Source organism: Lutra lutra, chromosome 7 (assembly GCF_902655055.1).
Source record: "Lutra lutra chromosome 7, mLutLut1.2, whole genome shotgun sequence".
NCBI classification, from domain to species: domain Eukaryota; kingdom Metazoa; phylum Chordata; class Mammalia; order Carnivora; family Mustelidae; genus Lutra; species Lutra lutra.
This window is the reverse complement of record NC_062284.1, coordinates 139205869-139219019: the sequence shown is the minus strand read 5'-3', so window position 1 is coordinate 139219019 and position 13151 is coordinate 139205869. Positions and strand designations below refer to the sequence as shown.

Genomic DNA, 13151 nt, shown 5'->3' with positions numbered 1-13151 from the left:
AAAAAAAATTTAAACATTACAAGTATGCATTATATAGAAAAATCAATTTTCAAAGCCTGACACGAAATAAGAACTCAACAAATGTTAGTTAGCTCTGATTGCACTGCAATCAAATATAAGTGCAATTATTTTAGAAGGTGCCATTATACATCATCAGTAAATATTTGCAAAGGGGCAAAATGCAGAAAGTTGGCTTTTCAAAAAAGCTCTGCTTCAAAAGATGATACAATGTTCATGCTTTTGATTTGTTTCTCACTGAATGAAATGGAGGCACAAAGTCAGAAAAAAGAAATCATTCTAAGCTCCCGAGGAATCCCACACATCCACAGATAGTCCTTTTCCATTATTTCCCTGAGTATGGTACAGGCATTCCTGAAGCTGCATTACCTTATTTTTTTTTAAGATTTTATTTATTTATTCAACACAGAGAGAGAGAGAGCACAAGCAGGGGGAGCAGGAGCAGGAGGCAGAGGGAGTAGCAGACTCCTTGCTGAGCAGGGAGTCCAATGTGGGACTCAATCCCAGGACCCTTGGATCATTACCTGAGCTTAAGGCAGAGGCTTAATCAACTGAGTCACCTGGGTTCCCAACTCCCTTTCTTTGAACTTAACCCAATATATCATTTTGCTGTTGATCTCACTCAAGGGTTAGCAAATAGTGCCTCATTTTATAAACAAATTTTTATTGGAACCCAGCCCATCACTTACATATTGTCTATGGCTGTGTTCTCACCATAGCAGCACAATAGTTGGCTCCAACAGCCAAAAGTACTTACTCTTTGGCCCTTTACAGAGAAAGTTTGCTGACCTCTGACCTAATCTGCCTGAAACAAAGATACTGATGTGTATAAAATATTGAAATAGAAGGTGTGCTGTGTCTTTTTGGCTGTCCTGCTAGTCTAGGGTGGTGATTTGAATAAGCTGATATGTTTTCTCCTTTGCTCCCAACTTAATCAAGAGATGAATCATAACAGCACCAAATTGCTAGACATCACCTTGTTCTCTAAGACCTGCGGTCCTTAGAGTTCATTACAGTTATGAAAGCATTGGAAAAATGCAAGCACTCTTCCTGAGGCCTCACTGACCCTTACTATCAGGGGACATTTATTAAATTGAATCAAATCCTCACAGAAATAAGTCCTCTCCTCTTAAAGGCACATCCCTCTCGTGATGCCTTTCTTGCGAACGTGCCATTCTCTCTCCCACAGTGAAGTTCCTCGCATATGCCTTGGCTCTCCCCTGGGACTACAGGGACCTCGCGGGTATAATCTTTGTCTCATTCGTTTTTGTATGTTCCCAATGTGTTCAACCCCACCTCCTTAAGCATGAATACAGGTTGAATCTCCAAAGTTACCGTTTCCTTTCTTTTCACGAGTAACAATATTCTATTCTTCGGAAGCATGCATTGTTTAATTCATTCAGTAACGGGGTCATTAAGTCTCAGGTGGCTCTAAGGTCACAGCAGTCCCCATAAGCAAACCAAAGCCTCGGTCTACAACTGCCGCAAGGTTAGGAAATCAAAACCTGAGGATGACCCATCGTGACAGCTAACTAGGCTCTTCCAGGTCAGGCCATGCTTAAGCTATAGCCAATCAAATCATTTGCTTGCTTTGCTCTGCCTTTGCCGGGTCAGTCTTTGCCCTGGTTCCTGTCCGTGGAGCGCTTCTAACCGCTTCCCACATGGCAAGCTCTCCTGAACTGGTTTTTGCTCACATCAACTCTAGAAGGTTTTCCTATGCCCCAGCTTATCTTTAACACGACCCAAAGGCATCTTCATTAGCCTAACTTCATTTCATGTTTTAGGGAAGTTTCAGATCGGTTTTCCCGTGGTCATAATTTGCCTCGTGGTCATTAGACAGCTCTGAGGGTAAGGACGTTGCATGAGAGTAGTTTCCCTGGAGAGAGAAGAGACTGGTTCACTGACCAGAGACTGCCCAGATGGCTTCCTCTGCTTGCTGTGGGTTCTCGGAGATGTTATAAATGATGACATCACACTCCAGGAGGCGCATGAGAAGGTCTTCTCGAGAGATGGTCTGAAAAAAGAGAATTGAGAGTCATTTGTTGAAAGGAGCTAACCTTCATATTTAGCCGGAATGACAATTTCCAAATTAGATATACTGTGAATGAAGTGTCCTACAGGAAACATTTGCAGGATGTCTATTTAAAATGAAATTTTGGCTCTCTTCTGTGTGTAGTTTCCAAGTAACAAATAAGTTTATGAAAAATAGTTGGGAACAGATGATTAAAAAATTGCATAATGATCTTAGGTACTATTTCTGCATGCTGTTTACACCCCGATTCAGAAGGGAAGAATTACAACACACTGAAAGAAAATGTGTGAGGCATTTGAAATTAACTCCAACTCTGTGCAAGATTATTCAAGCCATTATGTATCATGAGCCACTCACAAGTGTTGATGAGTGATTAATGCAGATTGCTTCAGAATCCTCAAGATGGAATTAATCGGTCCTCTTTGTAGATGTAAGGTGACTTATTACAGCTGACAGTTGGGAATATTTTAAAAATACAGAAACTTTTAATGGGTAAAAATATAAAATTCTTACATTAGACAAAGTAACTTTGGTGATCACCACGTTTGAAATAGTTATTCCTTCCTGTGTGGAAGTTGGTATGTTTCCTAGGAGTGCCCTACAGTGGGCGGGTATTATGGTAACCATCAGAAGACCCTGCATTTCCAAATCAGGATTTCCATTGGCTGTTAGTCCAGTTATCCTGAGAATCAGATACTCCCCCCATTTCCTTGACCACCTGCATTAAAGCAGAACATTTCAGACCAGATGTGATCTCTTACCACATAACTTGGTTAACGAACAGAAGCAAAGTGAATGCCTTTCCAGAGAGAGAGAGGACCCTGGCAGGGTTCATGCCCCCGTTAAAACCCGCAGCACAGCCAGCTAGGTTCCCCAGCCCAGTTCCCTAAGGCCCTTGGAGTCCCCCAGTACTCATTTCCGAGGGCTGCTATTACTTAGGGTCACACATTGAGTGGTTTAAACAACAGACATGCATGTCCCACAGTCTGGAGGCTACAAACATTGCTGTTTGTGACTGTGAGGCTCCAGACTGTTGCCTCCTTCCTGCCAGCCTGAGAATGAAATCACCCTCAAAGGGAGGCAGAGCCCAGGAAGGGGCAGGAAAAGCAACAGCAGCCCCTGGATCACGCCAGCCCTGAAAGTGCATCTTCTTTAAGAGACTGCCAGCCACATAAACTGAAGAATTTCTTTATTAAGCCAGTTTGCATTGCCACATTTCCCTAGTGCTTATAGACCTGAACAGCCCAGACTGATGCAGAGAGCAGGGTTCTTAATAAAAATGAAGAGTCTAAAAGACAGAGGGGTTTTGTAGAGGAGCATAGTAAATTTAATTTGGGGCATATTGATTCAGATGTGCCAGCAGGGCTTTCTGGGGGCAGGGGTGGGCACTCTAGGGCAGCTGGATTTGGATGTCAACAGGGCTGGTGGCAGATGTGAAAGACATTGGTTCCTGTTGGGGAGCCGAAGCCACAGGCCTGGATGAGATTGAGGAAGGACATCCGTTAGGAGAAAGGAGGGGGCTCTGGGGAAAACCGCATTCAAAGGGAGCCTCAGATGCACAAGAGAAGCCAGGTTATGAAGGCTGAGGAAGGAGGAAGGAGACTGACTCCCGAGAAAGCAGGGAAGACAGGACTTTGGGAATTTAGAGCTCCCTGGTGGGGGCAGAGCCTTCTGGCAGGTGGGACTCACAGGCCATGAATGCAGGAGTGAGGCTGGTGAATGTAGCAGTGGTGGCCTGGGGCTAGGGCCAGAGAAAGAGGACGGTAGCCAGCAGGGAGGCCACATGTGATGTTTTTGACTCTTGGAAAGATGGGAGCATGAAGCATGTGGATAGGTGGAAAGAAAGAACCTGGTGGTGAGCAAAGCCCCTGGAGAGTGTGAAAACGGGTAAGTGGTGGAGAAAGTTCCCTCAGAGGGCAGGAGGGGATTCATTCATTCATTCATCTCACAAGTGTTTGCTGAGGGCTACTTTCTGCCAGTCGATGTGCTTGGGGCCAAAGATGGCACAAATGAGCCGGAGAAAAAGTGAGGTGTCTGTTCTCCAGGGGGTGATGGTTATGGTCTGGGCCACCCACAAGAGACAGACAATAACCATCAAGTGTGACAAGTGTGATGATGTAGGCAGGTAAAGATGCTGTGGGACTACAAGAAAAGAGCTCAGTATTGAAACAAGGAGTATAGAAACAGAAATCACTGAGAGCTTCCTGGAGGAGGTGACATCCTGAGTCAAACCCTGATGGATAAATAGGACTGGGTGGGTTGGAAGAGGAAAGGCTGTTGCACGGTGTGGTGTCTTCAAAGCTGTAGGGTAGGGCCTGAAGAGCGGCAGGCAGGGTGATGAGAGGGACACCCCTCTCAGAAGTACATAAATATCCAGGATGAGGATTGAGTAGATGGGTCACGGGAGAAGCAGTAAAACCGCTACAGAAATGTAAAGATGGGTGGAAATTCAGATGGACACGCTACTGCTTTCTGAAGTCTTAGACTTTAAACGGAACATGTTTTTCTCTTCTCCATTCTTGAAGCTTTCCCCTCCCCTTCACTTGCTTTTCTGTAGAATTCTGTCCCGGGAACTGGGTATTCATACTGACAACCCACTGACCTCAACTTACACTTAGTAACAAGACTCGGATGGCTGGTGCCAGTGTTGGTCAGGAGGCCTCCTTGAAGACAGGGGGAGCGAGGCTGCCAGCATTGACCAGATTCTTATTGAAACCATTCAGATCCTGTGTTTTCTTATAAAAGTGGGTCTACAGTATTTGTTTTTTCCCCCAAGTTTTTATTTAAATTCCAGTTAGTTAACATACAGTGTAATATTAGCTTCAGACATAGAATTTAGTGATTCATCACTTATATATAATACCCAGGGCTCATCCTAACAGGTGTCCTCCCTGATACCCATCATCCATCTAGTCCACCCCCCCATTTCCCATCTAGGGACCCTCATTTTGTTCTCTATTATTGAGAGTCTCTTATGGTTTGCTTCCCCACACTCTTTTTTTCCCCTTGCCGTGTGTTCATCTGTTTTGTTTCCTAAATCTGAGCTATGTGTGAAATCATTTGGTATTTGTCTATGAATGTCTTATTTCACTTAGTATAGTACCCTGTAGTTCCATCCATGTCGTTGCAAATGGCAAGACGTCATTCTTTTTGATGGCTCAGTAATATTCCATGTAGATACACCACATCTTCTTTACCCATTTGCCCATCGATGGACATGTGGGCTCTTTCCAGTCTGGCTATTGTGGACATTGCTGCTATGAACCCTGGGGTGCAGGTGCCCCTTTGAATCAGCATTTTTGGATCCTTTGGGTAAACACCGAGTAGTGCACTTCCTGGCTCATAGGGTAACTGTTTGAGGAACCTCCATACTGTTTTCCAGAGTGGTTGCACCAGCTTGCATTCCCACAATAGTACAAGAGGGTTCCCCTTTCTCTGCATGTTTGCCAACATCTGTTGTTTCCTGACTTGTTAATTTTAGCCAGTCTGACACATGTGAAGTGATACCTTATTGTGGTTTTCATCTGAATTGCCCTGATGATGACTGATGCTCAGCATCTTTTCACATGTCCCTTAGCCATCTGCATGCTGTCTTCAGAAAAAGGTCTATTCATGCCTTCTGCCCATTTTTTAACTGGAAGGGTCTGAGTTGTGAAGGCATTAGCCTGTTTCAGCCTCCTTTGCCCGGCAAAGTAATAAAATGATTGTTCCTCTTTATCCCCCAACTCTGTCTTCGTGTTATACTTCAGCTCCAGAGCAGAGGAGGGTTTTTGACAAGAGCAGCACTGTTTCTCAATAAGACAGTAACATAATGATGTGTTATTATGTGGTGGGTTTATTACCAAAGGAGGTTTCTCTTCCACCCGCGATGGCCCGGGGTTGTTGGGTAATGTAGGGTTGAATGCATTATTTTTATTTTTATTTTTTTTCAAGATTTTATTTATTTATTTGACAGACAGAGATCACAAGTAGGCAGAGAGGCAGGCAGAGAGAGAGGGGGAAGCAGGCTCCCTATTGAGCAGAGAGCCTGATGTGGGGGTCGATCCCAGGACCCTGGGACCATGACCTGAGCCGAAGGCAAAGGCTTTAACCCACTGAGCCACCCAGGTGCCCTTCGGGTCGAATGCATTTTAAACACAGTTTAGAAATTTTTTTTTTTATCTGGTGTCCAAGGGAGAGGGAGAGAGAGAATCTTAAGCAGGCTCTGCACACAGCATGGAGCCCAGTGCAGGGCTCAACCTCACACCGCTGAATCATGACCTGAGCCAAAATCAAGAGTTGGATGCTTAACCAACTGCGCCACCCAGGCGCCCCAAGGTTAAAAATTGTATAGTCTGAAAGTCTAGATTAGATCCACCCCTTCCAAGAATATCTAATTTAAATGCTTTGTTTGTAAAGGCACACATTTAAAGTGGAGACCGTGGTTGTTCTCCATCAGAGGAGAAGGACCTACTTCCATCTGCCCCTCACTTTCTCCCACTCCCAAGTTTGCAGAAGAGAGAGGAAGCAAAGACTTAAGAGTGTACCGTGAAGGTGTGGGAGCTCGAGGTGGCTCTGCCCTTGGTTTAGTCTTAGCAACAGCCACCTAGACTTACAGTGTATGTCTCCACGGCAAAGTCGGGCTGAACACTTTCGAGCTTGGAGAGTGTGCCCACAATCTGGAAGGTGCCTTCCTTAAGTTTGACTGATGAGGCTTCCTGCAGGGCTGACTTATTTTCTTCGTCTTCTTCCTCTTCTTCCGTAATTTCTTCAAGGGAAGCCCCAACAACGCAGTTAGACAGAAACTGCAAGAAAGCATAAACGTACTAAGAAAACAACAAAGAACAGTGTAGAGTGAGGGCTGTACACTGGTAGCTCGCTGAAGTTAACACTAACTGAGTGACACAGCAAAGTGCGTGCTCTCACGACATTCTATTTTATAGAGGAGGAACCCTGGCTCAGAGAGCTTAAAGCATGTGGCAAGGGTATTTTCTGCTCTGGCAACAGGCAGGGAAGGGCTGCGGTCACCATGTTGGTCTTGCCTAATAGAAATGGAGTAATGTCATGCTATCTACTCTGGTGAATTAAACTGGCTAGTAGCCCCATGAACAGAAGTAAAAGGAAACCAGTGAAATGAATGTAGTCATGTTTTATTTAACCCAACAGGTTAAAAATATTCCTAATTTCACAAGTAATCCATATAAAAATTACTAGTGAGATCTTCTATCTTCCTTTTTACTTATACTCAGTCTCAGGGTCAAGAGATCCAGCCCTCCATCAGGCATGGAGCCTGCTTAAGATTCTCTCTCTCTCTTTCTCTCGCCCTCTGCCCCTCCCCCCTCCCCTTGCTAGCTTGTGCTCTCTCTCTCAAAAGAGGAAAAAAATCAGGTTGGTGAAGTTTTATTTCTTATCTTACAGAAGTTATCCTTGGGAGTGATTTATGCAATGTTAAAGAGTTTCATATATATGTGTATGGTATATGTGTGTATACTTAACATATAATTATTTGCATGTAAATAAGAATGATTTTATTGTAATTTACATGTTAAACGTATGTAAGCAATCATGACATGATCATACCTTGGGAGGAAAACATACAGAAAAAAACCCAAGCCGACTGGAAGTCCCACCTCATTTATTTTGGTAACAGTCATTTTACGTAAGTAATCCCGGCTTGTCAGGTTCACCCACTTAAGGGAATACATTTCTTCTAAGTATGTCATATATATTTTCATTTTTCTCTCAAACATACATATTCCAGGGCACCTGGGTGGTTCAATGGTTGAGCATCTGCCTTCAGCTTGGGTCACGATCCCAGGTTCCTGGGATCAAGCCCCACATTGGGCTCCCTGCTCAGTGGAGAACCTGTTTCTCCCTCTGCCTGCCCCTCTCCTGATTGTGCTCCCTCTCTCTGACTGATAAACATATAAAATCTTTTTAAAAAGTTAAAAAATACACATTCCATTTTATTATCCCATTTCATAGTCGAGGACACTGATGTCCAGCTATAAGGAGCTTGCCCAAGATTGCATGGGCAGGGAGGGGTGCAACTGTACCTTCTGATCCCCAAGGCGGGACATGGACCCTAACCCCCACCCTCCTCTCTCCCAGGGACGTGTTGGGGAGTGGGGGCAGGGGAGCAGCTGGCCTTGCCCAGCTGGGCAGGAGCCTGAAGACTAGAGACCCAGCCGCCATTTCTTTTTTTTTTTTTTTTTAAAGATTTTATTTATTTATTTGACAGAGAGAGATCACAAGCAGGCAGAGAGGCAGGTAGAGAGAGAGGAGGAAGCAGGCTCCCCGCTGAGCAGAGAGCCCGATGCGGGGCTCGATCCCAGGACCCTGAGATCATGACCTGAGCCGAAGGCAGCGGCTTAACCCACTGAGCCACCCAGGCGCCCCGCCATTTCTTTTATATGCTTCATATTCCCACTCCTGCGCGGCTTGGTATGGAGAACAGAAATTCCCTAAAATTTCAGAACTGGAACCCAGGTTAGTCAAGGAATAACGGAAACATTCTGTTATCGATAAGCTTTTGGAAAAGATCTCTACAAACTAAAAGAAAACTTTTGTTCTGAAAACATTGTGCTGTAAAAAAAATAGCCAGAGTTCAAAAGGGAGTAAAGAAAAAGTTTAAATTCTCTTGCCTCCCACCCTCCTGATCTCAATCAAGTCACCTCCCTTTTTAAATAATCCAGAGGGGCACCTGGGTGGGTCAGGGGATCAGGGGGTTAAGCCTCTGACTCTTGATTTCAGCTCAGGTCGTGATCTCAGGGTGGTGAAATCGAGCCCCCAGGGAGTCTGTTTGTTCCTCTCCCTTACATTTCCCCACAGCAACCCCCCCCCCCCCCCCCACCGTGTGTGATTCCGCTTCGTTAAATTTATGCAAAAAGTGGATGGGGCACCAGAGAGCTGCTGAGCAGGGCCATCTTTGGACTTTCATGGGTCCTTTCCTCCAAGAAAAAAAAATACTAAAAATTATATTTCATGACTGTATTGCCATGAAGACCCACCGTCTTTAACTTTAAAATCTCATTTGTTTCCTTCTGATTATAAAAGAAATTAAAACACATTTGTGGGCCGCCAAGTCTAAAGGGTCCTGGGCCCTGTGCCTGCTGTCCCGGGCGTGATTCCCCACACGCTCACCTCTCTGTCCTCCGACTCCCACTCAGAACGTCTGCCTTGGAGCTTGCCTTTGAATCAGCTCCTCCGGCTTGATGCTTATCCTGGGGTGTGAGGGTGAGGGCCAGAGAGAGGGAGAGAGAGACCAAGAATCTCAAGCAGACTCTCTTCTGAGCACAGAGCCCTACGAGGGGCTTGATCCCATGACCCTGAGATCACGACCTGAGCGAAAATCAAGAGTTGGAGGCTCAAACGACTGGACCACTCACGTGCCTGTACTTTGAGACATTTTCTGCATACAGATCATCTCTATTTATCGATCTACCTACCTATCTTCTCTATATCTGTATCTTTTTGAAAGACATAAATCCCTTCATACTACCCCTGTCTTTTTAAAGTTTTTATTTTATTTTATTTTATTTATTTATTTGACAGAGAGAGATCACAAGTAGGCAGAGAGGCAGGCAGAGAGAGAAGGGGAAGCAGGCTCCCTGCTGAGCAGAGAGCCAGATGTGGGGTCCAATCCCAGGACCCTGAGACCATGACCTGAGCCGAAGGCAGAGACTTAACCCACTGAGCCACCCAGGCACCCCTAAAGCTTCCTTTCTTTAAATAAACATATTTTGTTACTTATTTTTGCCTATTGTACCCTTGTCCTTTCTCTGCCCCTCCCCTTGCTTTTCTAGTCATGTAGGAGATGTATCGTATATTTTTAGTCTCTCGTAGTAGATACTTATCACATACAAGTACATACTGCTGAAAAATAAAACTGAACTGAGAACATTAGAAGATCTAATTGGCTTTATTAAGTTATTCATGAATTCAGCAGAAATCCCATCTTGCAAGCAGAGGGGAGCCCAGAGAAGCCGCACAGAATGGAAGGTTTTTGTGAGAAGGAGGGTGGGGTGAGGAGTTATTAGCAAAAAAAGAAAGGATTGTTTTAGCAAGGTCACCTTCCCTTAGGGAAGGGGGGGGTCGTCATGCAAATTACCTCATCTTCCTTTGGGGAATGGAGAGAGCCCTGTGACAGACCACCTCATTGATGCTGCGCAGAGAATTCTAGATGATTGTCTAAAATTCCACTCCTGGAGAGATTGAAACTAATTAAGTCCTGGTTTGCTGTCTTGGCAAATGACTCCTCCTTGAGCCTTGTAGCTTCCTTTCTCACAACACCATCACAAATATTACCATATATATTGTTGCATGCCATATATACAGTATTACTATTTTTACATATAAGTAATCTAAATCTATATATTTTTTAAAGATTTTTACTTATTTGACAGGCAGAGATCACAAGTAGGGAGAGAGGCAGGCAGAGAGAGAGAGGTGGAAGCAGGCTCCCTGCTGAGCAGAGAGCCCGATGTGGGACTCGATCCCAGGACCCTGGGATAACGACCTGAGCCGAAGGCAGAGGCTTTAACCCACTGAGCCACTCAGGCGCCCCTAAATCTATATATTTTTTGACTGATCTTTAGATGGTGTACTGGATGGAGTAGTGGCCCCCTACTCCCCATCCCCATTTGGAAATAGGGTCTTTGCAGCTGGAATCAAGTTAAAATGAGGTCATACTGGATTAGAATGGGCTCTAATCCAAAGATCAGTGTCCTAAAAACAGGGAAATTCGGACACAGAATTGCGGGAAACACCATGGGAAGACAGAGACAGAGGTTGGAGTGATGAGTCTACAAGCCAAAGGATGCGAGAATTGCTGGCAAGTGCCAAAAACTACGAGAGAGAGAGAGAGAGAGAGAGAGAGAGAGAGAGAGAGAGAGATGTGTGCAGCAGAAATCTTCCCCGCAGCTTTTAAAAGGAACCAGCCTTGCCAAAACTTTGATTTTGGGCTTCTGGCCTCCAGAACCAAGACAGAATAAACCCCGTTGTTTTAAGCCATGAAGCTTGCGGTACTTTGTTGACCACAGCCCTAGGAAACCAGTACAGATGGTATGCACTGCAGCCACATCCTATTCTCGGTAGCATGTGTTGTCTGAAAGTGGGATCCTTAGCCTGCCCCAAGTGTGCCCAGGGCGAGGACACACGTCTGTGTTGTTCCAGAGGGGAGATCGGAGATGAATGAGTCCCGGTCTGGGAGATGATAAAATTATGGCTTCCTTTTGACTACTGAGTATTTCCCGACGAACGGTCTCAGGACCCTCTTTCAGAACATCCTCATTCCCCAGGGCTAAAGACGGAGGGTGGGGAAGTTCGGTGGGACTCAGGGCCCCAAACAGTGCCTGGCACATAAACAAAACGTGCCTCAAACGACCCTCCAAATGTACGTGGAAGGGACGGAAGAACGAACACGCTGCGCCTGGGTTTCCTTTCGTAGATGGGGAGGACGCCGCGCCGCACCGGCGAGCTCCGAACACCTGGGCTTCCAGCTGGCGCTCCGCGTGCGGACTGTGCCCAGGACGAGGGACCCTCCTTCAGGGGAGGCCCTGCAGCGCCCCGCGGCGCAGACCCTCGTTGGGTTCGGGAGCTCGGGCACCCCGGGGCGGGGGCCTGGGAGCTGGGGACTGGGGCTCTCTGTACTCTGACCCGCCGCCGCTCACCTTCCCGATGTTCCCGCTGCTGTATGAATCCAGCAGGTTTATGAACACCCTCTGGCTCCGGCTAACTTTCTCCGTGGCTGCAGTAACCTCTTCCTCAGCCATGGTGGGAGCAGCCCTGGTTGCTAAGGAGAAAGCGTCCCTCTGGTTGCCAAGGAGGTGGGGCGGGGGCTGGCTCTCCGGGGCGGGGCCTACAGCGCGAGGCGGGGCGTTCCGGGGCGGGGGCGGGGCTCACCCGGGCCTGGGGGGCCGCGGTCTCTCCCCATCCCTGCGCGCTCTGGCTCCACGCCCGGTGCTCTCCGGCCGGGGCCAGTCGGCTTTCGGAGCCTCCGGAGCCCTGACGCCGGGGCCACGTGACCGCTGCTCCCTTTCATCTCTTTCATTCCAAAACGGGAAACGCGCCCCAGGGTTCACGAGACCCGGGGGACTGAAAATAACTGCTGGTTCTCCGGAACGGGGAAAGCCTGAAGCCCATTCCCCTGTGGGATGGTCCTCCCGGGCGCCGAGAGCAGCTGCCGCCGTGGAGTTCTGGGTCCCGGACGCCGGAACGACAGCGTGTGTGGCCCGCACGGTGCCCCCAGTCGCTGCTCCGTCTGTGGGGCTCGGCGGACTCGGGGGCTGTTACGAGCCGCGGGGAAAGACCCCTGGGGGTGGGCGGGGGTGGTGGCCGGTGGAGGCCTCCGTGCTAGGCTGTCGTCCACGTTCACAAAAGGATGGAATTTAGGCTTTTGACTTCCCAAATGAGATTATACGGGGAGGTGCCCAGATAAACCGACAGGTTAAAAGAGGACATTCACTTTGTCTTATCACAGGACCACAGATGTCCTTGTGGGCATTCTGCCCTTATCTTGGATTCTATTGAAATTCTTCGTGTTCCAAACAACTTGTTAAATGTGAATATTGAACACATACTGCGATTTTTAGGTGTTTTTCTTTTCTTTTCTTTTTTTTTTTTTTTTAAACTGATTGATTAAAAAAAAAAATGATGTGACCCAGGAGTTCCAGCCAGCTTGGAGGATCTGGGCACTCAGCAGATCTGGCCTTGAATTCCAGCTCTGCAGCCATCTGTGAGTGATGGGGACAATGTTTTAACCTTACCCCAGCTGTTAAATTGGCTTTAAAACAGGCATGAACTCACCAGCCTAACAGGGCTATTACGATTGAATAAGACATATTTGACAGTCTTTATTGTAGTGGTGTCCAAAGGTGAAAAATTTTTTTTTTCCTGCAACTTATAAGGCCCACTTCTGCAAATGGGAGCCTTTCTTTTTCCTTTTTTTTTTTTTTTTGGCCTCCACCCTTTCAATTAATTAACTAATTAACTAATGGTGGGCAAAGATAGGGGGAGAGTGAGAAAGAATCTTAAGCAGGCTCCATGTCCAGTGGAGAGCCCCATGCTGGGCTGGATCTCCCCTAACCTGAGATCATGACCAGAGCCCAAATCAAGAGTCGGA

The 13151-nt window shown here is 46.6% G+C and overlaps 1 protein-coding gene across 2 annotated transcripts in view; it reads right to left on the bottom strand.

Moving 5' to 3' along the window:
- AK7 (adenylate kinase 7) overlaps nt 1–11828 on the bottom strand; it is a 73092-nt gene extending 61264 nt beyond the window's left edge. For both annotated transcript variants that reach the window (XM_047738354.1, XM_047738355.1), the window contains exons 1-3: nt 11701–11828; nt 6646–6834; nt 1924–2032 (exon numbers count right to left, since the gene is read on the bottom strand). In XM_047738354.1, coding sequence (XP_047594310.1) covers nt 1924–2032; nt 6646–6834; nt 11701–11802 — 400 coding nt within the window. In that variant the 5' untranslated portion in view covers nt 11803–11828. The remainder of the gene's footprint in view (nt 1–1923; nt 2033–6645; nt 6835–11700) is intronic.
- Between the last annotated feature and the right edge of the window lie 1323 nt (nt 11829–13151).